Source organism: Aotus nancymaae, unplaced genomic scaffold (assembly GCF_030222135.1).
Source record: "Aotus nancymaae isolate 86718 unplaced genomic scaffold, 86718_ANA_hifiasm-v0.15.2.pri h1tg000016l, whole genome shotgun sequence".
Classification (NCBI taxonomy): Eukaryota; Metazoa; Chordata; class Mammalia; order Primates; family Aotidae; genus Aotus; species Aotus nancymaae.
Window position 1 is genome coordinate 74178851 of NW_026988428.1, and position 27922 is coordinate 74206772.

The window sequence follows — 27922 nt, forward strand, 5'->3', positions numbered from 1 at the left end:
AACAATTTTCAGGTGAAGACATACACACAGCCAACCAACATATAAAAAAAATGCTCAATATGACTAATCATTAAAGAAATGCAATTCAAAACCACAATGAGATACCATCTTATATCAGTCAGAATAGCTATTACTAAAAACTCAAAGAAAACAACAGATTCTGGCAATGTGTGCTGAAAGGGAATGCTTTTATACTGGTGGTGGAGATATAAATTAGTCCAGCAATTGTGGAAATTGGTATGGCAATTTTCCAAGAAACTTAAAACAGAATTACCATTCAACCCAGCAATCCAATTATTGGATATATATCCAAAGAAATGTTAATTGTTCTATGATAAAGATACATGCATGCAAATGTTCATGACAGAACTATTGACAATAGCAAAGACCTGGAATAAACCTAAAAGCCCATAAATAAGAGACTGGATAAAGAAAATATGGTATATATACAACATGGAATACTATGCAATCATTAAAAAACAAGATGATGCAGCAACATGGGTGGAGCTGAAGGCCATTATTCTAAGCCAACAAACACAGAAACAGAAAACCAAATACCACATATTCTCAATTATAAGTGGGTGCTAAACGTTGAGTACATATGGACACAAAGAAGCGAACACATGACATCAGGGTCTATGTGAACAGAGGGAAGAAGGATAGTAAGGATCAAAGAGATATCCATATCCATCAAGTACTCTGCTTATCGCCCAAGAGGCAAAATAATCTGTACACCAATCACCTGTGACATGCAATTTACTTATGTAACAAACCTGCACATGTACCCCTGAACCTAAAATCAAAGCTACAAAAGAAAAACCCTGCAAAGTGAAATGAGATTTCTCTTTAAATAAGGTAGTATTGGAAGCTCAATGATTCAGTGATATTGGAGGAGTGACAATGTTTAGTGTTGATCTCTGAGAAAGAGCAATCCAAGAAGAAGGGACACAATTATGAAGTCCCTGAGCCAATGCTTGTCATATTCCAGAAATGACACAAAGGCCAGTGTGGCTAGCATGAGATAAGCCAGGTGTTTCAGGACAGACAGGCAGACAAAATGAGATTCTTCAAATGATTATAAGATTTTGTAAGGATTTGGCCTTTACTCTGAATTAGATGAAAGCCACTGAAAAATCTGGAGCAGAAGAATGGCATGATCAAATTTGCGTCTTCACAGGCTCTGGTTGCTACGCTGAGAAGACATCAGAATAAAAGGATGGGCAGAACTAGAAAGAATAATTAGAAGCTGATAGCAAATATCCTTTCAAAATATGCAGAAGTTTATATGAGTAGGGCAGAGTGATGACGGGGATTCGATTCTGCATGTTTTTGAAGATAGAGTCAACAAAATTTGCTGATGCCTTAGAGATGAGTTCTGAAAGAGAGGAAATGTTGACTCCATTTTTTTAGTCTAAGCATCTGAAAGTCTGAAGTGGTTATTAACAGAAGAGGGAAAGACTATAGAAGAAACAGATTTGAAAACTGGAGGGAAGATCAGTATTTTGATTTGGACATTTTAGTTCAAGTTCTTGTTACACAACCAAATAAAGATGTCAAATAGTCTATTAGAGAATGGATTCTGAAGACCAGGGTTGAGATCTGAGCTGAAGGATTACATGTTGGCATCATCAAAACATAGAAAGTAAGTAAGACCATGACTAGATGAACTTACCTAAGAAATGGGAGTAAAAAGAGAAGGAAAAAGACATAAATTTAAACTCTTATTTCCTACCATTCACAAAAATTAAATCATAAGTAAATGATCATAGAGTAAAACTTAAGAAATGAGATATTGACAGATACTAAGACATTGTACAAAATGCAAGAAATAAAAAATGGGTTAGTAAATCATAATTCTATCTATGAATTACTTCACTGGTATCATTATGTAATTATATATAGATTATTATATACTTAAAATCTCCTGCCTATCAATCTATCAATATCTACATTGATATTTTAAATAAAACTAAATTGGATACAGAGTCACCATAACTCTGAATAGGTAGAAATTCAAGTAAAAACATTATTGTTGCTCCCACCTTCTCCCTAGATTTTTGGTCAGATTATTTTTAAATGTAACTTTGACATTTGAAGAAAAAGGAGTTTGCATAATTTGTCATATGTAAATAGATGTACATAAATACATAATATATATGATTATGTAAATGAATAACCTTATTCCTCTCTGTTGAACCGTTTGGCTACATTATCAGTAAGGGGAGTGCATGAAATCACCAACAAAACAAGCATGATTGATTAAAGATTGTAGAATTCAGACCTTGGACAGTGTGATATTTTCAGTTTAAAGACAAGGGGAAGAACTAGTAAAGGAGACTGAGAGGTGGTGCCCAGTGAACAAGGATAAAATCAGAAGAGGGCAGAATCTTGAAATGCAAATAAATTACGTTCGATACTGCTAATAGGGCATGCAACATGAAGACTAACCATTGGCAAGGCAACACACCTCACTGGTGATCTTACAAATGTCAGATTTAATGGAGGGTGACAGCAACATCCTCACTGGAATGGGTTGAATGGCCAATAGCTGAAGAGGTTGCGTACTTTGCTAAATAATTATTAACCAAGAGGAAAATAGAGTTGAAAAAGTTGAGTCCTGAGGTCAGCCTCTGATGTGAAAAATCAAAGACTCTCAGCCAGTTCTCAGAACTGAGCCAATTAGAGAAGCAGAGATAAATGACTGAAAGAAATCTTAAGTCCTCCTGATAATGAACAATGGAGGTGGTGTTACATTTTGTATTCCTATTCAGTTAACCTTTCTGCCCTCTTCCAAAACCAGATGGATTATAGAATGAATGCACATTAGCATAAACTTAAATTGCACTTGCAGATGCTCTCTAGAATGTGGTATCTTTACTGAGCAGAACTTGGTTTCTGGCACTTTGTATGTGGCTTTTGATTTGGTGAATGCTTTTTAATCTAGGCCCATTGTGAGAGAAAATCAAAACAATTTGGTGTGGTAAGAACAAAAGAACTGCTTCACTGTTTTATGTCAGGGCTATTTCACTTCTGTTTTCAGTTTAATTGGCATTTTGCAAAACATCATCCTAATTGAATATATTAATAGTATTACTTTAATTGGTACCCATAAGCAGGAAGTGATAAATTCCTTAAACATAGTAAAATAGTATAACATTTAACAGAAGTAAAATACCAGAAGAAGAGAGATATAAACTTCAGCAGATTCAGGGACTTGTAATACATGGTGCTTTTAGAGGTCCAATGCTCCTGGTCCTTATGTCAAAACATCCTTTTTAAGGTAAATGGCATGTTGTCTGGTATATAATTCCTCTCACCAAAGGCACAGTGTTTCGGGGCCTATTGGGATTTTGGAGTCAACATATTCCACATTTCAGGATATTGCTCTGATTCACTATTGGAGTTTCCAAAGGCTACTGGTCTCAAGTGGAACCCAGAACAAAAAAGAGTTCTATAGAAGATATAGGCTCTGGCCCAAGCTGTTCTGCCCATTGTGCCAGATAATCCAGCAGAACTCAAACCTGCTAGAGGCATACATAGTGGGCATTATAGGACTCTGTGCAAGTCTGTGACAAATCCATAGGAGAGGGGAGAGCAAAACCCTAGGGAATTAATGCAAAACCATTTCCTCTTCAGCAGAGGAGTGTCCTCTGTCTAAAAAACAAAACAGCAGGTTCAGAAGATTAATCCAATCATAAAGCCCTTCTAAGCATGAATGCCTCTAAGCACAAGATGCTGTGCAACTGTGGAAGTTATATGCCCATAAAGCCAGGCATGTTTGGAATACATGAGCAATGCAGAGTGGTACAAGGAGTAGAGAGTATTGGACACAAACATGTGCTTCCTCAGATTCACTGGGCTGTCTCCTACTCTCTTGGCCAGCACCTTGCCTGATCCAGATCATCCTTCCTATTGGGAGGATGATCCCACACTGTGGGATGACGTCTGACTTTCATAACAGCCACCAAGGGACTGGATGATGGAAGGCAGAACAGTAGAGTTGGTAGTTCTGCCTCAGGTAAACCCTGGCCAATGGGAAATCGACAACAGAAGACAGCTGAGCAGATACATTGTCCCTCCTCTCTCGTGTCCATGGACTCGTGCTGGCTATGGTTTCCCCTCGTAGCCATTCTGGAAGAGCAGTGGGAGCCAAGTGTACACGTCTGATGACCACCATGCTATCACTCTCACCTTATTGTGAAATGGCCACAACGCAGTCACACACACACAGCACATTGTTTCAATACATCACAACACATTGTTTCACATCTGCTCTTGCCTCAATTTCCATGTGTCCCCACCATTGCTGCCCTGGTCTTACTTTCCAAATAAATGTCATCACTTTAATATCAGACATTGTGTTCCAGACCCCCAAAGCTATTTATTCAGTGGCATAATTATTATTCATTCATTTTTCTGTGAATTTATAATATGGCAATTAAAATGTTCATTTAGAAAGGATATTAAAATATTATGTAAAAATCACATTTTAGTAAGGTCATTGATAACTAAATCAAGTTTTAAAAATGAATAGCTATTTTCATTACATAATAACCAGCTAGAAATACCACAATACAAACATATCATTCACAATTGAAAAAATATATGCAAATATCCAAAAATCTTTTATGTGCTTTTTTAAAGGTATTGTAATAGGTGCCATCTGATTTAGAGGTTCCACCTTGTCTCCATCCATGTCTTTCATCTGATGTAGTTGAATTGAGGCTATATTATAGTGATATTTCCCTTACAATTATGGAATAGCCACACTTACTCTGAGAAAGAATCCTATAATCTCAACCCACGCTTTTACTCTTAGATAATCCTGTAATCTCAACAAAAAACCAGAATAGGAAAATTCATGCAACTGTAGATTTTGTGATGTTTCATTTTCATTGGTTCACCACCCCAATATATATAATTTATTCATGTATTTACTAATTTATTTGTTCATCAAAATACTTTTGGATACCTATCTTTTGTGCAAACTTTTAAGTCCTAGGTGTCAACAGTAAGGAAGATCTCTATGATCTCTGCTTTTACAGTGCTTACAGTATACTGGGAAAGATGTATGATAAGTGAATAACTAAATCAGATGATTTATCTAAAGGTTTCAATAACACTGTTAAAATTTCATAGCCCCAAGAATTAACACAGTCTGTTGAATTTACTTGTTTAATGCTGTTATACATTTTCTTCCTATAATGGAACTTGCTGTCACTAAATATGTCAACACTCTTTATCTCACTGCATTATTTGCAACTAGATTATAATAAAACAAATATTTAAGTAATTTCCTATCATCAATACATAGATTTCATAGATGTCATTTTAACATTTGCAGAAAGTTTAATTCAATGATTTTAATAATTTCTATACTATTTTTACATTGATTGTTTTTAAGTAATAAAGATTTGAGTTCATTTATGTGATGTTTACAAAGAATTTTAAATGTGGAAGTTGTTGAAGATAATTGGCAATTCAGGGACTCTGAGGTGGTTTAGAAATAAAACTAAAATATTTGACATCAGATCTCAACTTCAAAAAAGGTTTTCTTCACCTTAAAAATTGGAAGAAATGACCTTTCTAACTGTATATGGAGACTTATGACAGCACTTGAGGTCATCAATGTGTTTCTGTCCCAATCACAGAAATGACTTTTTTCTCAATTGTTCACATATTTGTATAAAATCTAATATTCCTCAGTACTGTTTCTAATAGACATATACAAAATTTATTCCAAATATATTTTTCATCCTCGAATTTTATTTTAAGCATAGTTTTCTAACAATAATTACTTGCTTTAAACTAAACATAAAATTAGAATTCATGATGAAATAGAAACTACTCCAAAGATAAAACCTCATTATTGATTTAGAATAGAATTCTCATATCACCCCAAAAACTAGATGTTCACATAATGATGTTTAAGCACACTATGGTACACATGTATGATACAAGTAACAATGGAAAAGAGCAACATTTTGTGAACTAAGCTGTAAGTTCTTAACAATTATAAATGGAGATCATAAATTTTTCAAATAAGACATGATGATATGAAACGTATATGTGAAATACACATGGCTTCATGATTTTGAAAAATTTCTTACCATATTTTCTATAATTTGGCAGTTTGTAAAAAAATGATTAAGATTATGTTATTGTCACTGTCTCTTAAGTGTTTCATATACACATACACATGCATATATAGATACTTTTTTAGACTAACTTTAGGTAAAAGACTTTTCTAGGTCTACTTTTGGAAATTACTGAAAGACATACACTACAAAAAAGCCAGCAGAAAGTATAAAATGTTCCAGACACCATCAGTTTGTTTTGTCTTGGAGACACACGATGTCCCACTTGTTAATCCAGAAATTTAAGAGTTTTGGTCTTTTACTCAGCACCTGCTCTGACACAAAATCAAAAGGAAGGTCTGTTTTAGCTTCTTGCTTCCCCAAATTAGGATGAATGAATGAAATGAAGGATATATAATTGCAGTAATTTGGCAGAGCATGAGGACAGGTTCATTCTGCAGCATCCTTCTAAGATACCAAATTGACGTGGTTAGGGAAAGAACATAAATAACAACAAGAGGAAGGAGATCACAGTTTGCAAAGCTTTTATGTGGACCTTGATGTTGAGATCTGTAGATCCTTTGCCATAGAGCTGCATCTTCTTGAGATGTTTACTCAGAGAACAGATTAACAGGAGAAAAGATGACAGGGATAGAGTAAAGGATTTTAAGTTTCTAAGTGTGCTTACAGTCATATCAGACAGATGCATTGTGTCACTCAATTTGATCTTCCAACTCACATTTCCTTCATATTCTTTTGTCCACATACTCTCATCCATGTTTACCATGACAAGATGACAAACCAAAAATAACAAAGCCCTGATTAGTATCACTGGAATGACACTCTTAAGTCTCCTCTTTAGTTGAAGAAAAATAAAGTTGGAGAATTGGTAATTTTGAGCAAATAAAATATGCTGAGGCTAGTAGCAAGCCATATGCTGAAATGGTTGGTTACTGCCCAGGCATTATTATTAGTAATTCTTGCTTCTAAACTATACAAATCTGGATTAAACACAGTTGCATACCAATGTAGTAGTATTACCCAGAGCAAACCAACTCTGGAGACCGCCAGAGCAGTGAGAATTTGGTCAGCAAAGGAGATCTTTTGTCTCTTGACCCACTCAATGGAATTTACCAATGCTATGAAGCCATTAGCAAAATTTCCAAGAACAAATGTAACCACTACTAGAATGGAAAAAATGATGGGTAGAAAAGTTATCATGTCCTAACAGACAAAAGGATAGAAAAAATGAAAGCCTAACAACACTGACTGTGATTCCTTTAACACCCTGACCTTAAATTTTATATGCACCTGATTTCTGAATCTGCAGTAACATTCTGTTACTTTCAAATACTGTGACCAGTGTCAACAAGAAAGTACCAGTTAATGCTAATTGATGAGTTCAAAAAATGTATTTATGGAAAACATTCTAATGTTCAAACAGCTCAACTTAACTCATTCATTCAATGACTATTCTTGTTAGAGACTGGAAATATTCAACTGAAGTTGAAGCTAAGCCTGAATTTCATTTGCCAGCATGCAAATAAAGACATATTCTCTTTCAATGTTTGGCAATGTTTTCCTCGTTTCACATCTCCATAATTTGTGTTCAGCAACTTTAGCTATTGGTTATGGAAATTTTACCACATAGTTCATAAAGTAAATGTCTAAATTCTTAAAGGGAGATTAGTCATAACTAGGATCATAACCATGACCAATTTTATGCTAGATTTAAATAGACAAAATCCAAAATTTTTAATCCAAATCGTCCAAAGTTTTCTTGAGAACCACAAGAAGGTCAATACACCATAAAATCTTATTCCTGCTAACCAGTACTTTTGTATGACATTATTGTTAACAAGCTCATAAAACATACACAGACAGAGAGACAGACAGAGAGACAGACAGACAGACAGACAGACACACACACACACACACACACACACACACATACACACACCCCTCCAGAAATAAAGGAATTTTCAAAATAATTTACAAAATGGAAATTGAGTTTTCAGGAGATCATCCTAGTAAAATTAGTCCTTTTATCCCACTCAGGGTTTTTAACCCATAAAAATATATCAAACATATCTCTCATGCTTAGACCTTTGATAAAGTTACTCTCGTCTATTTAATGTCTAAATATTTGTAATTATATTAAAATATTCATCACTTTTAGAAATATTTCTGAGTATCACATTCTTTGACATATAATCTTGCAATATTTTATCACCACAGACAGGGTGACTACCTTGCTCCTGGACTCAGTGCACTCACATAACTTGCTTTGATTAACGGAAAACTGGTAAACTTCACATGGAGATGTGAGATGGCATCCACACTGGAGTTTCCTTTTCTTTTCTGTTTATTATGAGAGCATCACCTGGCTACTACACTGTTCCCAGAAGGAGAATGAGAAAATAATGGAGTCAGTTTGCCTCTGCCTGATCCAGCCTAAATTGGCCAAAGTCTAACTAGTTCCAAGATGCAGAAGTTGGCCCTTCTCAAATTACCAGAGCCATCCACCAAACCCAGCTTAGGAAAGCTGAATCAAAAGATATGTGACATATCAATATGTAATGTAGTTCTGTAGAGGTTTCTCTGGCAGAGAAACCTAATTGATATAGGTACTCTGCTAAACCAAGAGTGTGGTTTATTTGTTTGCTTGACACGACACAGAAATGATGAAAATTTTCTACTTTTCCCCACAGTTGGGTTATAGAACACAATAAAAGCTTGGTCTAGGCATTATCCTGCAAGTTGGAAGAAACTGGAAATTAATTTAATGTGAGTAGCTTTTGTTTTGTTTTTCTTTGTTTTGTTTTTGGGATAGCAGCTTGATAGGTCCTCACCACAAGCTCTCCTTACAGGGAAATTCAGTGAACAGCACTGAATCTCAAAATGCCATTCCAATAAATAAAATATAGTACTCAACTACAGCTACACCATTCTATTCCATGAATTAATTTTTATTTTTCTTATAATGGAGAAATGTGGCTCCGTGCCTTCAAACTGCATCATTACCAAGTGAGATATCAAAGATGTGAGGGCTAACTTACATTTGTTTAGTCCTAAAATCCTTTCTTTGGAAACAAGAGATTGATTATGAAATGGTTTATTTATCTTTCTGATTAAGGAACTATATTTACATTAAAAACTAAATCTTTTTTATACTGTTCCTTGGATTAATTTAAGGTCATCCATAAATAATTACTTTCTTAAGCAATATATTTTAAACTAAACTACACTTAATTTCTAAATCTAAATGTATTCACCTTGACTTGAACTTTACTGTTTACTAATGTAACTTACCCATAATGATATTCTTTTTAAAATTACATAGGCATTACCCAATTTATGAATGTAAATATTTCAAAAAGTAAATGAATTAATGGGATAAATGTAAATAGAGGTGATGGTGATGGTGACGATGACGATGATGGTGATAGCTACAATGTAGAATGCTATCTGATAAATGTGACTTCAGTCCATTTTTCTAAGTGTTGGAATTCAAGGTGATGAGAGAACACTATTATTCTTTCTTATAGCTTTATGATTCTCATATTATTCTCAGGATCAGGGCTTAGATTGGAAGAATACCTTAGATGCAGGATATTGCCCTGACCTCTTCATGTATGGGAACTGCAGTACACTGACACTGGAACCAGCTGGCTGCTTCGGTGCTGGCAGGGGTGAAATCCACTTGCTGGGACCTGCTGTGTCCCACCTCTCATGGGAGGGAGCACACAGGTGAACAGGTGCAGGAGCACTTTTGGGTGCCAGCAAGAACTAATTCCGTGCAGGCCCCGCTGCAGCATCTGGGGGGTGCCCGTGCCCCTGAAGCCCCAGAGGGGTAAGGTGTTAACTGTGCTCTTTTAGCTCTGCTATCTGCAGAGGGCTTAAGTGTTAACAGCTCAGTGGGCCCTTTGCCTTTTTGCTTAAGGGGTCTGACTCTTGCTAACAAGGGCATAGGGTCAGTGTAACAACTTTTTCTATCTGCACTCCTGGCTCCTGAGCTCTTGTCCAGCTTCCAAGAAAAAATGAGGTTGCACAACCCAATTGGAATATGGTAAATGCGGGAGATTTTATTGTTGATGGAAGTGACTCTCAGCAGGAAAGGGAGCTAGAAAGGGAATGTGAATCTCTCCCTGAAGTCTGGCTGGGTCTTCTCGAAAGTCACACCGTCAACCTGTCCCTCCGAAGTCAACCCACTTCTCTCCAACATCCAACCGTAGTCTCCAACATCCAGCTGCTTCTCCTCTCGACTTCAGCCACTTCTCTCTGCCGGCTGAGCCTGGGTTTTTATGGGCATAAGATGAGGGGCCGGGCAGGCCAAAAAGGCAACATTAGTGGGAAAACAGGGATAGGAGTACTCACTTTGGGCCGCAGTCTCAGCCTATTTAGCTTGAGACTGGGACTTTAGCTGAGGACCTGCACTTTTCTGCCTAGAATTTCTCAGCCTTCTGTTTAAAGCACCTTCACATAGTATTTCACCAAAGATAACTAAACCAACATAAATTTTCAATAATTTACTTGCTCTTTTTTTATTTTACTAAATTCTAAAATTCATGGCAAACATGATTTCCAACAAATAGCACTTGCTCTTTTTGGTTTTTTTTTTTTTTACATTTTCACATTTCATATGAACACATACAAATACTCTGTGCAATTATAGAGAACATAAACTTTATCATGAGTATCAATAGAATAATCAGTAAGCCAAATTCTTTTAAATGGTTATTTACATTCTCAGCTGCTGTGATGAAATCTGAATTATTTTATTATAGCAATCAATGTAGCATCATATATGCAAAAACATACCCAAAGATTACCCTAAATAAGTTTTACACCTTAACACATTTCTTTATCTGCTTTTTCTCTGAGGGCCAAAAAATTTATATCAACAAAATATTTTTCCAACACACATGTGCACATATTATGATTTTCGAATGGAAACAATATGAGTGAAATTATTTTATTTAAGGATAAATTTAGTAATAATTGTTCCATATATTTAATATCCACAGTACTATAATTTATCAAAAAATCAGTAATTTGTCACTTTGTGCATTGTAAATAATTAAATTGGAAATAAGAATGAAAGATGTCCAGCAACATATCAATATTGAAAATTTGATGTTTCAAATTAAGATTAAGAATTTGAATTTATACATTTTGCTTATTTTTTTTAAAGAAAAGTTTAAATTTTTAACTTGCATTTATAACTACCATAATAGTCTATTTGACTTTATTCACTAAAAACTCTAATAATTGTATCTATGAGAATATGTAGTTTCGGTATCATTTTATATTCATTATTTTACTTTGTTTTTCTGCCTTTGAAATATTTTTATTATTGTGGAACATAGCACACAGATGAAAGCAAAAAAACCTAAACACACAGTAAGAGAAGAAATTATAACATTATCCCTGTGTTTACCACATCTTGGTCATAAAATAGAATTTTATAGCCATCCAGACACTTCCCATATATGCCTTCTTGTAGATCTTATTCTCCTCTTGTTTTCCCCCTCCCTACTATCCCTAGTGTTATGATAGTCATTCATGTTTCATTTTAGAGTTTTGTCACCAATGTAATGAATTACAATGTATTAAAGATATATTTTTGAAAATATTTCATAAATGGAATTAAAATGAATGTTTTTTCACTATTGATAATTCCTCTTACATCTGTATTATCTAATTAGCTCAAATTTCTTAATTTTCTTTGTTATATACATTATTTGTAAACATATCTCTCTAGTTGGTTCATTTTGATTGCTTTATAGTATTCTATTACACAGATATGCCATAATTTATTTATCTATTTTAAATAGATTGATGGGCATTTAAGAAACTTCTCAACTTTAGCTATGAAAACACAGTGATATGCATGTGTGTGTGTATGTTTTCGGTAAGAGTACCTGTACTGGGTCTTAATCAAGATGTGATCCTTCATCTTCATCAGATAATGCCATACTAAGCCAAGGAAATATATTAATTTATACTCTTGGGAGCAGTGTTTGAAAATTCTCATTGCTTCATGTCCATTTCAAAATTAGTAATATCAGAATAATTTTCACACTTTTATATTTATATAAAATATTATTAAACTTAACATTTTATAATTCTTTTTTATTCAAATTTAGAATGTAAATTTAGTTCAAAAATTACATATTACTTTATTATTCTATGATTATGATTTATATACATTTCTTGAGAATGAATTCTGTATTTCACAACTTATTCATATTCTATTGTTACATTTTCTAATGATTTTTCTTGAAGTTTCAAATTCTCATTTGATATCAGCAAGTAAAATTACACCAGAGATATTTCCTTCAATCAAACATTGTGTCAAGTGATTTTGAGAAAATATGATTAGTTATTAGCATATTGCAAGGCAAATTTGCATTGTTTAACAACCCCTGGAAGGATTCAAACGAAGTGTTGAAATATAAAAAATGTTTATACATTTAATATATGTATCATGGGAAAACACAAATTCTACCATTACTAATATGAAAAAAAAAAAGAGTGATTGGTAGTAAACTTCCCATTTCTGAACAAATACACTTGCCTTTAAAGAAAGACAGGTCTAATATCACCAGTCATGATTCTCCTTAAGGTCCTAACCTTAAACTCTATGTGCACGTGAGTTCTGAATGTGCACTAACATTCTTGATGCTTTTAAATTTAATTGTGTGGCCAATGTCAAACAGTAAAGCACCAGGGCATGCTTAAAGATGAGTGCAATGCAGTCTTTATGAAAACATATTTTTCTCAGAACAGCTCAAATTAACTACTATTCCTACACTGCCTGTTCTATTTTCCATTTGAATAAAATTTTTCTTAATGATTTTGAAGTAAAAGCTGATTTCTCATTTGCAAGCATGCAAATGAAGATATATTCTCTTTCATTGTTTTGCATTTTTTTCCCTCTTTATAATTTGTATTCAGCAACATCAGTTATTAGGAAAATTTTAAAACCCACTACATAGATTATATATTGGATATCTACATTTTTGAAAGGCATTTGGTCACAACTAGTATCATGACTAAAGTGAATTTATTTTTCTCAGTACCAGATTTATGTAAACAGAATCCAACTTTTTCTATTAAATGCATTCAAGGTTTTCTTGGGAACCCCAGGAAGGCCAGTAGGCTTTAAAATCTGGTTGCTGCTAAAACTTCTACATAACTTTATTGTAAACTAGCCAATTAACACATACAACACCCCCTCCCCCCCATCAACACACACACACACTCCACATAGATGGTAGAAATTATTGTCCTATAATTTTCAAAATGAAAAAAGAATTTTAGGGAGGACATGCAGGTTGAAAAGGCCTTATTTTCCCATTCATGCTTTTTAGGCCATTTTCAATATTTATCAAACTAATGTCTCATGCTTAGGTCTATGAGTAAGTTATTCTGTTGAGTCTATTAAGTATTTAAATATTATTTAATTAAAAATATTCAGCAATTTTGTAAAGATTCTTTGAGCACATAAAAAACACGTTTTTCATTGCAGAAACTGGACTTCTCTATATATGACATTTCAATATTTTTCTTTTTAATTTATTTTTGATTACATAATGACTTAAAATTAATACATGTTAAAATAAGGCTCCAATCTTGGATTGTATTTCTTTTCAATTTTGATAATATAATTGTTTCTAAGAAAGGATCAGCTGGGCACAGTGGCTCATACCTGTAATTGCAGCACTTTGGGAGGCCGAGGCGGGAGGATCACCTGAGGTCGGGAGCTCGAGACCAGCCTGACCAACATGGAGCAACCACGTCTCTACTAAAAATACAAAAATTAGTTGGGCGTGGTGGTGCATGCCTGTAATCCCAGTTACTCAAGAGGCTGAGTCAGGAGAATCACTTGAACCCAGGAGGTGGAGGTTGTGGTGAGACAAGATCATGTCATTGCACTCCAGCCTGGGCAATATGAGCAAAACTCCATCACGAAAGAAAAAAAAAGAAAAGAAAAGAAAAAGAAAAAAACGAAAGAAAGGATCTTTAAGTCTGATGGCCAGGACAGAAACCCAGATACTCTGTTTTATATAGCTACAAACTTAGACTGTATTTTACAACTACTATCGGCCTTAGGATAGCCATCTATAAAATACACACAATAACAATACCCTCCTTGAGTAGGCTTTATGAGGAGTTGTTATACTATTTGTATAATTGCTTTCAATTTCACCTATCTGGTACAGGCAGAAACCAAGGGTTGCTAGTTCTTCACTCGATCCTGTATTACTTGATATGTAGGAGTTACCTGTAAAAGCTTCCACTTTTGAATAGATGTAGCAGGTTTAAGAAGGCAAAATACTCTTTTGCAACAAATAGGATAAGATAAATAAAAGGCCAAAATTATATTTTCAATTCATCAGAGAGCTGTGCAAGCAAGGAGTACCAGCTAAACTGAAATCCAGCACAAGGAGGGCCTTTATAGGTGAAGAGTCAACTTATGTATTTAATGCAATCCCTATCAAATCCCACCAAGCTTTTTTTGCAGACAATAAAAAACTCCTAAAATGTATCTGGAAATGCCGAGTGACAAGAGCACCTAGAGAAATAATTTAAAAAATGACAAAGTAGGGGGATTACAATTTCTCATTTTGAAGTTTGCTAAAAGCTGGACTAATCATTAAGACATTGTGGTATTTTCAATATAGTAGACAACAGGAATAATGAAACAATTGAGAGTTCAGAAATTAGTAATGACATTATCAGCTAATTTCAAAAAGATATCATTGCAATTAAATAAGAATTAATCATTTTTATCAATAAATGATGCTAGATAAAATGAATATCTTCATGCATAAAGATGAATTTAGGCTGCTGCCAATGTCCACATAGAGGCTGGAAACCTTGGACCCACCTGCACCCCAACCCAGGCAATGAGTGTGCACTCTGCCATACTATTCATACTCCTAGTATGTGTGAACGAGGATGGCTCATAATGCCACTGCTCAACAAAGTGCTTAGGCTGGCACCCCTTCAGCATATTGTAACAAGCAATCCAGAAATATAACAGCCATTTTATCATAGCAGATTCTCAACCTTGAGGGGAAAAAGGACAAAGCCAGGGACCCAATACTAGCCTCCCAGAGTTACAGCATTCAGCCCAGCAGTGCTGAACCAATCCATGGCACCCCCCAAATCTACCATAAACAAAGCTAGTAAATGAAATCCACCTTATTCCAAAATCAAACCCCCAAGGATATCAAAGAAGATAAAAGGAAAAAAAGAACCCATTGAAAGTACAGCAACTTTAAAAATTGAAGGAACATCTGCCCACATAGATGAGAAAAAATTAGCACAAGAATTCTAGCAACTCAAAAAGCCAGAGTGTCTTCTTACCTTCAAATGACCACACTAGTTTGCAGCAACAGTTCTTGACCAGGCTGAATAGGCAGGAATGACGGAAATGAAATTCAGAACACGGATAGGAATAAAGATCAATGAGATTCAGGAGAAAGTCAAAACTCAATCCAAAGTTTCTATTGAATGCAATAAAATGATGTAGAAGACGAAAGACAACATGGTCACTTTAAAAAAGAAAAAATTGTTCTGATATAACTGGACAACTGATATCAAGAATTTCAGAATACAATGGAAAGTATTCACAGCATTACTAAGCAAGCTGGGGAAAGAATCAAAGAAGGAATCAAACTGATCTGATAGAGCTAATAACTCACAAGAAGACCATCCGCAAGGTACGTAGTCATCAGGTTCTCCAAGCTCAAAATAAAAGAAAAAAATACCAAAGGCAACTAGAAAAGAAAAGACAGGTCACCTACAAAGGAAACCACATCAGGCTAACAATGGACCTTTTAGCAGAAACCCTACAAGGAGGAAGAGAATGGGGGCTTGTATTCAGCAGTTTTGTTTTTAAAAAAGAAGTTTCAATTAACAATTTCATATCCAACCAAACTAAGCTTCATAAGTGAAGGGGAAATAGGATCTTTTTCAGACAAACAAATGCTAAGGGATTTTATTACCAGCAGCCCTGCCTCAGAAGAGATCCTGAAGGGAGTACTAAACATGGAAAGAAAAGAACATTACTGACCACAACAAAAACACACTTAAGTACCTAGACCAGTAACACTACAAAGTAACCACACAACCCAATCTGCATAATAACCAGCTAACGACATGATGAAACAATCAAATCTTCATATATCATAACTAACTGTGAATGTAAAAAGGCTAACTGCCCCAATTAAAAAGCACAGAGTGGCAAGTTGGATAAAAAAGCATGGCCTAATGGTATGCTGTCCTTAAGAGACCCATCTCATATGCAATGACACTTAAAGGCTCAAAGTAAAGGAATGAAGAAAAATCTACCAAGCAAATAAAAATAGAAAAAAACAGGGTTAGTATTTTAATTTCAAAAAACAAAACAAAACAAAAAACTAGAGATCAAAAAAGCTAGCCTCCTAGAGTTAGAGCATTCAGCCCAGCAGTGCTGAGCCAATCCAGGGCACCCCCCCAAATCTAGCATAAACAAAGCTAGTAACAAAGATCAAAAAAGACAAGGAAGGGCATTAAATAAAGTAAAAGGCTCAATTCAACACTAAGACCTAACTATTCCTATGCACCCAACACAGGAACACCCAGAGTCATAATGCAAGTTCTTAGAGACCTATGAAAAGGCTTAGATAACCATGCAATACTAGTGGGATAATTCAACACCCCACTGACAGCATTAGACAGATGATCAAGACAGAAAACTAGCAAAGGTACTCAGAATCTGAACTAAACACTTGACCAAGTGGACCTAATAGACAACCACAGAACAGTTTACTCCAAAACAGCAGAATACATATTCTTCTCATATGCACATATGGTATATAATCTAAAATAAACCAATCTAACATAAAACAATTCCTAGCAAATACAAAACAACAAAAATCATACCAATCACATTCTTGAACCATAGCCCTATAAAAATATAAGTAAATACTAAGAAAATAGCTAGTTACATGAAGATTAAACAACTCTTTCCTGAATGACTTTTGGATACATATGAAATTAAGGCAGAAATCAAGGAATTCTTTGAACCTATTGAGAAAAAAATATAACATACCAGGATTTCTGGGATACAGGTAAGGCAGTGTTAAGAGGAAAGTTTGTAGCACTAAATGCCCACTTTGAAAAGTTAGAAGGATCTCAAGTTAACAACCTAACATCCCCACAACATGAGCAAACCAATGCCAAAGCTAGCAGAAGACAAGAAATAACCAGCATCAGAGCTGAAGTAAAGAAAACTGTGACACATAAAACCATACAAAAGATCAGGGGGTTGAGGAGATTTAAAAATAATTAATAAGATAGAACACTGGCCACAGTGATAAAGAAAAAAGAGAGAATATACAAATGAACACAATTAGAAATGACAAAGCAGACATTACCACTGACCCCACTGAAATATAAACAACTCTCAAACTACCATCAACACCTCCATGCACACAAGCTATAAAACTTAGAAGAAATGCATAAATTCCTGGGCATATACAACTTCCAAGACTGAATCAGGAAAAAATTGAATCCCAAAACAAACTAATAATGAGTTCCAAAATTTAATCAGTAATAAGAAGGCTGCTGACCAAAAAAAGCTCAGGACCAGAGAGAGTCACAGCTGAATTCTACCAAATGTGTAATGAAGAACTGGTACACTTTATACAGAACCTAGTCTAAGAAACTGAGGAAAAGGGATTCCTCCCTAAATCATTCTTTAAAACCAGCAGCACCCTAATACCAAAACTTTGCAGAGACACAACAACAACACACAAAAAAATCTTCAGATCAATATTCTTAAAAAACGTAGATGAAAAAGTACTCAAAAAATATTAGCAAACTGAATCCAGCAGCACATCAAAAAACCAATTCACCATAATCAAGTAGGCTTTATCACTGGGATACAAGGTTGTTTCAACATATGCAAATCAGAAAGTGTGACTCATCACATATACAGAACTAATCAACAAAAACCACATTATCATCTCGATAACTGCAGAAAAGGCTTTCAATAAAATTCAACATCTCTTCATATTAAAAACTCTCAACAAACTAGGCACTGAAGATACATATTTCACAATAATGAGAGCCACCTATGACAAACACAGTCACATCATACTGAAAGGGCAAAACTGGAAGTATTCCCCTTGAAAATAAGAACAAGACAAGGATATTCTCTTTCACCACTCCTATTCGATGGTACTATAAGTCCTGGCCAAAGCAATCAGGCAAGAGAAAGAAATAAAAGTTATCTAGAGAAGAATTCAAACTGTCTCTGTTTGCAGACAATATAATTCTATACCTAGAAATCCCAACAGTCTCTGCCCAAAATCTCCCTGATCTGATAAACAAACTCAGCAAATTCTCAGGATACAAAAATCACTGTACAAAAATAAGTACCATTCCTATATATATCAACAACATCCAAGCAGAGATAAATCAAGAAAGCAATCCCTTTCACAGTAGCCACAAAGGAATAAAATATATAGGAATACAGCTGACCATGGAGGTGAAATATCTCTACAAAACCCTGTTGAAAGAAATCAAATATGACACAAACAAATGGAAAAACATTCCAGGCCCATGAATAGGAAGAATCAACACTATTAAAATGTCCATACTGCCCAAAGCAATTTACAGATTCAATGCTATTTCTTACAAACTACCAATGACATTCTTCACCAAAGTAGAAAAAGAACTATTTTAAAACTCATATGGAATCAAAAAAAGAGCCTATTAGCCATAGCAATCCCAAGCAAAAAGAACAAAGCTGGAGGCACATTACCTAACTTTGAACCGTACTACAAGGCTACACTTACCAAAACAGCATGGCTCTGGTACAAAAACAGGCAGATAGACCAAGGGAACAGAACAGAGAGCTCAGAAATAATGCCACCCAACTACAACCACCTGATCTTCAACAAAGTTAAGAAAAACAAGCAATGGGGAGAGAGCCCCTACTCAATAAATAATGCTGAGATAACCGGCTAGTCATTTGCAGAAGATTGAAACTGGATACCTTCCTTACACATATACAAAACCAAAGCTAGCTGCATTAAATACTAAAATGTAAAACCTAAAACTGTAAAAAAGAAAAAAAAAACACCTGAAAAATGACCTAGGACATACCATTCTGGATAAAGAACCTGGCAAAGATTTCATGATAAAGTCACCAAAAGCAATTGCAACAATAAAAAAATTGATAAATGGAAGTTAATTAAACTAGAGAGCTTATACACAAGAAAAGAAACTATCAACAGAGTAAACAACCTGCAGAATGGGAGAAAATATTTTGCTAACTATGCTGTCCTAATATCCAGAATCTATAGGGAACTTGAATTTGCAAGCAAAAAGCAAACACCCCCATTTAAAAATGAATGAAGGACATAAACAATTTTCAAGTGAAGACATACACACAGCCAATAAGCATATAAAAAAATAATCAATATGAACCAATCATTAAAGAAATGCAAATTAACACCACAATGAGATACCATCTCACACCATCAAAATGGCTATTACTAAAAAAAAGAAAAAAAAAAAGAAACAGATTCTGTCAAGGTTGCAATGAAAGGGAATGCTTTTATACCGCTGGTGGGAATGTAAAACACCAAATACCACATGTTCTCCTTATAAATGGGAGCTAAACATTCAGTACATATGGACACAAAGAAGGGAACTATGGACACTAGGGCCTATGTAAAGATGGAGGGCAGAAGAGGGGTGAGGATAAAAAATCTACCTATCAGGTATTCTGCTTATCAACCAAGTGATGAAATAATCTACACACAAAGTTCCCATGCCATGAAATTTACTTATATAACAAACCTGCACATACACCTCTGAACCTAAAATAAAAAATTAAGAACTTCAGAGAGAAGTGAGATTTCTCTTAAAATGAGAAGCATGGAAGACTTCGATGATTCAATGATATTTGAGGAATGGTAGTGTTTAGTGTTAATATCTGAGAAAGAGCATTCCAAGAAGGGACACCAGTGTGAAGTCCCTGAGACAAAGCTTGGTATATTTAAGAAATTATACAAAGGCCAGTGTTGCTAGCATGGGATGATCCAGGAGTACTAGGACAGACAGGCAGACAACATCAGATCACTCAAATGATTCTAAGACTTGGTAAGGATTTTAGCCTTACTCTGAATAAGTTGAGAAGTCACTGAAAAATCTGGAGCAGAAGAATGGCATGATCAAATTTGCATTTTAGGAGGCTCTCTCTGGCCGCCTTCTCTCTCTGGCTCTCTCATGAAAATACATCAGGAGAATGTGCAGAACTAGAAAGAATAATTAGGAGTTGATGGCAATTACTGTGGCAAAATAATGCAGAAGTTCGGATGAGAATGGCAGAAGTGATGACAAAGGATTGGATTCTGTATGTTTTTGAAGATAAAGTCTATAAAAATTTCTGAGATGAGATGTGAAAGAGAGAAAATGTTGACTCCATGTTTTTTGTCTAAGCATCTGAAAGTCTGAAGTGTTCATTAACAGAAGGAAAGACTGTAGGAAAAACAGATTTGGGGATGGAAGGGAAGATGAGTAATTTGGCTTGAATAAGTTAGTTCAAGTTCTTGTTAGACATCCAAATAAAGATGTCAAGTAGGCTATTAGAGAAAGAATTGAGGAGACCAGGTTTGGGTTCTGAGCTGAAGGATTAAATGTTGGCATCATCAGCATGCAGAAAGTAAAGCCATGACCAGATGAACTTACCTAAATGCAACAATGAAAAGAGAAAGAAAAAACATAAATTTAGACCCTTATTTCATACCATACACAAAAATTAACTCGTAATTAACTGATCATATAGCAAAAACTTAAGAACTATGAATACTGAGATACTGAGACACTAACTATACCAAATCCAAGAAATCAAATATAGGTTAATCAACCATAATTCTCTGTATATATTTCTTTACTTAGATCATTATGTCTACAATGATAATGCCCTGCCTATCAATCTATCAATTTCTACACTGCTATTTTAAATAAAACTAAATTAGATACTGAGTCACTCTCAATCTGACAGGCAGAAACTCAAGTGAAAACATTACTGAACCACCCACCTTCTCCCTAGAGTTTTGGTCATGTTACTTTTAAATATAACTGACATTTGAAGAAAAAAGCCTTACACAATTAGATATATTTAAATAGATGTACATAAATCAATAATATATATGAATACATATGAATAATCAGCCTTATTCCCCTCTATTGAACCACTTGGCTACATTGTCAGTAAGAAGACTACATGAGATCACCAACAAAACAAGCATGATTGATTAAAGATTGAAGATTTGAGACCTTGGGCAGTGTGATATTTTCAATTTAGAGACAAGAAGAACAACTAGCAAAGGAGACTGAGAAGTAGTGAGACTGGGTTGCAGGACACGGGGGAGGCTCAGCTCCCAGATAGTATGTGTTCTTCCAGGCTCTTGCTCCCTCACTCACCCAAGAATAGGGGAGAGGACCCCATCTGGTGCGGTGGCTCATTTACGTAAACACGGACCCCAAAACGTTTTGCAGAAAGTGATTTATTTAGGCAGAGAGAGAAACAGAGAAAGAAATAGAGAGAGAACAGCTCCTATGATGTCATAGAAGGGGATCCAGAAATGGAGTCCATATCATGTGGGGGAAGGGGGCTTTTAAACTGAGAGTAATTCCCACCCCATTCAAATTTTCTGTCCAATGAAAGGAGTTCCTTTAAACTTCCGCTGGAGTGATTGATCTTTGATTTGTTTCCCCCCATGCATGAAAGTCAAAGACCTCTAGTCTACCGGATGGAGACATGGGTGGAGGTATGGCGCTGGGACATTCTTGCAAAACTATGCCCCCTTGTGGACACGGGAAGAGAATACATTCCCTCAGTAATGCCCAGCGGATAAGGATAAAATCAGGAGCGAGTAGCATCCTGAAATGCAAACAATGTTCAATGCTGCTGACAGAGCATGCAACATGAAAGCTAACCATTGGCAAAACACACTCACTGGTGGTCAGATTCAATGAAATGGTGACAAAAGCCTTATTGAAATGGGTTCATAGGTCAACAGTTGAAACCAAGAGGGGAAAAGAGTTGAATAAAGCTGATTCCCGAGGTCAGCTTTTGATGTTGAAAATCAAAAACCCTCAGCCAGTTCTCAGGACTGAGCCAATTCAGAGAAGCAGAGTTTAACAACTGAAGGGAATCTTAAGGCCTCTTGATGAAGGACAGTGAAAATTCACTGCAAGAATACTCAGGCTGTATCATATGTTGCTTTCTCAAAGACCTGTAGCTATTCCCCAGATATCAGTCCTCAGAGAAAAAGACACACATCCATATTACCTGAGGGACTTTGAAGTTTGGAGCCTGAACTAACACTAATATCTGGTCCACGGAATAAAGCCGTAAGTTTTTACTTTGGGTTTTTTTGTTTTGTTTGTTTTGTTTTGTTTTTTGAGGCAGAGTCTCACTCTATCACCCAGGTTGGAGTGCAGTGGTGTGATCTTGGCTCACTGCAACCTCCGCCTCATGGATAAGGTGGTTCTCATGCCTCAGCCTCACAAATAGCTGGAATTATAGGTGCATGCCACCACACCCGCATATTTTTTTGCATTTTTAGTAGAGGCGGGGTTTCATCATGTTGGCCAGGCTGATCTTGAACTCCTGACCTCAAGTGATCCGACCACCTAGGCCTCCCAAAGTGCTGAGATTGCAGGTGTAAGCCACCATGTCCAGCCATTTTCAGGTTTTTGTTTGTTTCTTTTTAGAGACAAGATCTTGCTTGGTTACCCAGGCTGGAATGCAATGACAGGATCATAGCTTACTGTAAACTCGAATTTCTGGGCTAAAGCAATCCTCCTGCCTGAGTCTTCTGGGTAGCTGTAACTATAGGCACACACTACCACAAACAGCTAATTTTTTTTCCCTTCATACAGACAGATACTTGCTATATTGCCTAGGCTATTCTGAAACTCTTGGCCTCAAGTGGCCTTCCCACTTTGGCCTCCTAAATTATGTCAATTACGGGTATGAGCCACTTCAACAAGACTGGAGTATGAGTTTTTGAAGGTCAGATAATACATAGAGCTTTGGCTTATGTCCAACCAAAAGGGGATCTAATGGGTTTATCATAGTTACCTCTTCCTGAAAGTGTAATCGAAATCAAAAGGTTCAACCACTGGCAGGACTCTCACATTGCTTCCTGACCTGTATGCCAAGGGACATTATCGTAAGCAAGACCAAGGGGAGGCTTCTGAAACTCTACTCTCCCGGCAATAACATGAATAAAACATAATAACTCATTCTCTAGGAAACAGAATTGGTCACTGCCACAACAAAAAACTCAAAAGTTACAGGGGGTGGTGGTCCATTTTATATCTTTATTCAGTTAACCTAACTGGCCCCTGTCAAAAGCAGATGGATTACAGGATGAATGCACATTAGCATAAACCTTAAGTCACACTTGCACATTTGCTCTAGGATGTGATATCTCACTGAGCAGAATGTGGTTTCTAGCACTTTGTACATGGCTTTTGATTTGTTGCTTTTTAATCTGCACCCATCGTGGGGGAAAATCAAAACAATTTGCTTTGGTGTGGTAAAAACAAGAACACTGCTTCATTGTTTTGTGTCAGGGCTATGTCACTTCTACTTTCAGTTTAATTGACATTTTGCAAAACATCATGTTAATTCAACATATTAATAATATTACATAAATTGGTACCCATAAGCAGGAAGTGGCAAGTTCCTTAAGTATAGTAAAACACTGTAACATTGAACAGAAGTAAAATACTGGAAGAAGAGAGAGAAACCTCAGCAGATTCAAAGACCTATGACATAGATGAGGTTTTCAGGGGTCCAATGCTTGTAGTTCTTTTGTCAAAACATCCTTTTTAAAGTAAATGTCATGTTGCCCTCTATATATATCCTATCACTAAAAGGGAAACACAGTGTTTTGGGGACCTACGGGGGTTTTGGAGTCAACATATTCCACATTTGAGGATATTTCTCTGACTTACTCAAGGAGTTTGCAAAGGCTACTTGTCTCAAGTGGAACCCAGAACAAAAAAGGAGTCTACAGCAGATACAGGGTCTGACCCAAGCTGATAGTGCCAGATGATGCAGCAGAATTCAAAGCTGCTACAGGCATGCATAGCAGACAGTATAGGAATCTGTGCATGTCTCTCACAAGCCCATCCTTCTGTCTGAAAAACAAAACAGCAAGTGCAGAAGACTAATCCAAGCATAAAGCCCCTCTAGGCATAAGCACTTCTAAGCACAAGACCCTGTGCAACTGTGAAAGTCAAATGCCCACAAAGCCAGCTATGATTCAAGGGCATAAGCAAATCTGAGTGGCTCAAAGGGTGGGTGGTATTGCACACAAACATGTGCTTCCTCAGATTATTTTAACTGTCTTCTCTGCTCTTGGTCAGCATCTTGCTTGATGCACATCATCCTTCCATTTGGGACTTGAATGAACCAAACTGTGGGAATGAGCTCTGACTTTCATAACCACCACCAAGGGACTGGATGATGCAAAGTAAAACAGTAGAGATGGTAGTTCTGCCTCAGGTAAACCCTGGCCATTGGGAAATCAACGACAGAAGACTGCTGAGCAGATACATTCTCCCTCCCCTCTTTCTTCCATGGACTAATGCTGGCTCTGTTTCCCCTTGTAGCCCTTCTGGAAAAGTACTGGAAGCAAATGCATCTGATGACCACCATGCTGTCTCTCTCACCTCACTGTGAAGTGGTCATCAGCAGGGTCATATCACATATCACAACACATGGTTTCACATCCGCTCTTGCCTCAATTTCCACATGTCTCAGCCGTTGCTACCCTGGGCTTACCTTCCAAATAAATGTCATCACTTCAATATTAGACATTAGCTCTAGTTCTAGACTCCTAAGGCTATGATGTTCATTGGTTGTATAATTATTATTTATGCATTTTTCTGTGGATTTATAATATGGTAATTTAGATATGCATTTAGAAAGGGTATTGAAATATTATATAAAAATCACATTTTAATAAGGTAGTTGGTAACTAACTCAGTTTTTTAATGAAATGCCATTTTTGTTTACATAATAACCAGCTAGAAATATCACAATAGAATATATTACTCACAATTGAAAAATTATATGCAAATATATAAAAATCTTTTATATTTATATACTTTTAAAAATGTATCACAATAGGTACCATCTGATTGATGTTCCATCTTATCTTCACATCACACATCTAATATGGCTTCATCAGGGCTATATTACAGTGGTATTTCCCTTAGACAATCATAGAATAGCCACACTTTTACTCTGAGAAATGCTTCTTCTTAGATAATGCTGTAATCTTAGGTTAAAACTAGAAAAGAAAAATTCATGCTACTTTAGATTTTGTGATGAAGTTTCATTTTCATTGGTTTACCACTCCCATATAGTTAGTTGACTCCTATTCACCAATTTATTTGTTCATCAAAATATTTTTGAATATCTATTTTATGTGGTGTCTTTTAGGTCCTGGGAGCCAACAGTAAGCAAAATCTGTAGGATCTCTGCTTTTATGGTGCTTACATTGTACCAGAAAGATATACGACAAACAATGAAATAACTAAGTCAGATGTAGAGATGATTTATCCCAAGGTTTAGATAACATTGTAAAAATTTCATAACCCCAAGAATTTGTAATATAGTCTGTAGAATTTATTTGTTTAATGATGGTATACATTTTCTTCCTATAAAAGAACTTGCTAATACTGTTGTCAACACAATTTCTGTCATTGGATATTTGCAGCTGGATTATAATAAAACATATATTTAAGATGTTTTCTATCATTAATATATAGATTTCATAGATGCCATTTTAACATTTGCAAAAAAATTAAATCAAATAATTTTTATGATTTCTATACTATTTTTACATAGAGTATTTTTTTAAGGTAGGGAAGATTCAAGTTCTTTTATGTGAAGTTTAAAAATAATTTCAAGAATGGAAGACAGAGGAGATAATTGGAAATTCAGGGGCTCTGAGATGGTTTAGAAAAGAAACCCCTGAAATATTCAACATCAGATTTCAACTTCAAAAAAGGTTTTAACTCAGAAACTTTAATAAATGACTTTTCTAACTCTATGTTGAGACTTATGACAGCACTGAAGAGGTCATCATCGCATTTCTTCCTTCATCCCTGTTATAGAAATGACTTTTTTCTCAACTGCTCACATACTTGTGTTAAATTTAATATTCCTCAGTATTGTTTATGGTAGACAAATACAAAATGTATTCTAAATATATTTGTCACTCTTCAGTATTATTCTGTCCGTCTTTTTAAATAATAATTGTTGGCTTAAACTAAACATAAAATTAGACTTCATGATGGAATAAAAACTACCCCAAAGATAAAACCTTATTATTGACTTAGAATTGAGTGTCCTTATTATCAAAAAGATTACATGTTTAAGCACACTGAGGTACATATGTGTGGTACAAATTATAGTGGAAAAGAGCAATGATTTTCTGAGATAAGGTGTCACTTCTTAACAATTATAAAGATAATTCTTTTTCAAGTAAAACATGACGTGAAATGTATATGTGAAATACACATGGCTTCATGGTTTTGAGAAATTTCTTACTATATTTTTCATAATTTGGCAGCTTGTGAAAATATGATTAAGATTGTATTATTGTCAATGTCTTTTAAGTGTTTCATATACCCATACACACACATATATAGATGCTTTTTCTAGACTAACTTAATGTAAAAGACTTTTCTAGGTATGCTTTCAGAAATTACTCAAACACATACACTACAGAAAATCCAGTAGAAAGTATAAAATGTTCCAGAAACCATCAGTTTGTTTTCTCCCAGAAGACACACATGATGTCCTACTTGTGAATCCAGAGAGTTTAGAGTTTTAGGTCTTTCACTCAGCATCTAATCTGACATAAAATGAAAAGAAATATGTCTTTTAGCTTCTTGCTTCTCCAAATTAGGATGAATGAGTCAAATGAAAGATATATGTTTCCAACAACGTGGCAAACCATGACAACTGGTGCATTCTCCAGCCTCTTAGGACTCCAAAATGAAATGATTAGGAATAGAAAGAAAATGGCCCATAACAAGAGGAAGGAGATCACAGTTTGCAAAGCCTTTATGTGGACCTTGATGCTGGGATCTTGAGATCCTTTGCCATGGAGCTGCATCCTCTTGAGATGTTTACACAGAGAACAGATGAGCATCAGAAAAGATATCAGGGACAGAGCAAAGGGTATGAAGATACATAGGGTGGTTACAGTCATATATGAAAGATGTATTACATTCCTCAATTTGATCTTCCCAGTCATGTTTCCTTCATATTCTTCCGTCCACATACTCTCATCCATGTTTACCAAAAGAAGATGACAAACCAAAAATAACAAAGGCCCCAAAAGTATCACCAGAATGACACTGTTAAGTCTCCTTTTCAGGTGAAGAAAAATAAGGTTGGAGAAACTGGCAATCTTGAGCAAATAAAATATGCTGAGGCTAGTAGCAAGCCAGATGCTGAAATGGTTGGTTACTGCCCAGGCATTATAAGAAGCAATTCTTAATTCCACAGTATAAAAAGCTGGAATCAACACTTTTAAATACCAGTCCAGTGATAAAACCCAGAGCAAACCAACTCTAGAGACTGCCAGAGCAGTGAGAATTTTGTCAGCTAAGGAAATCTTTTTCTTCTTGACCCAGTCAACCAAATTTACCAGTGCTATAAAGCCATTGGCAAAATTTCCAAGAACAAATAAAATCAATATTAAAATTGAAAAAAGTATGGGTAGAAAAATTATCAT

At 35.5% G+C, this 27922-nt stretch overlaps 1 protein-coding gene and 1 pseudogene across 1 annotated transcript; both read right to left on the minus strand.

Moving 5' to 3' along the window:
• Positions 1 to 421: 421 nt before the first annotated feature.
• LOC135275301 (taste receptor type 2 member 46-like) lies at positions 422 to 7298 on the minus strand (annotated as a pseudogene).
• A 19724-nt stretch (positions 7299 to 27022) lies between these two features.
• LOC135275302 (taste receptor type 2 member 50-like) lies at positions 27023 to 27922 on the minus strand. The gene has a single exon (XM_064376773.1). The coding sequence runs from the start codon at positions 27920 to 27922 to the stop codon at positions 27023 to 27025; it is 900 nt and encodes a 299-aa protein (XP_064232843.1).

Coding starts and splice junctions, on each gene's coding strand:
- LOC135275302 (XM_064376773.1), bottom strand. CDS start 27,922: ATGATAATTTTTCTACCCATACTTTTTTCAATTTTAATATTGATTTTA.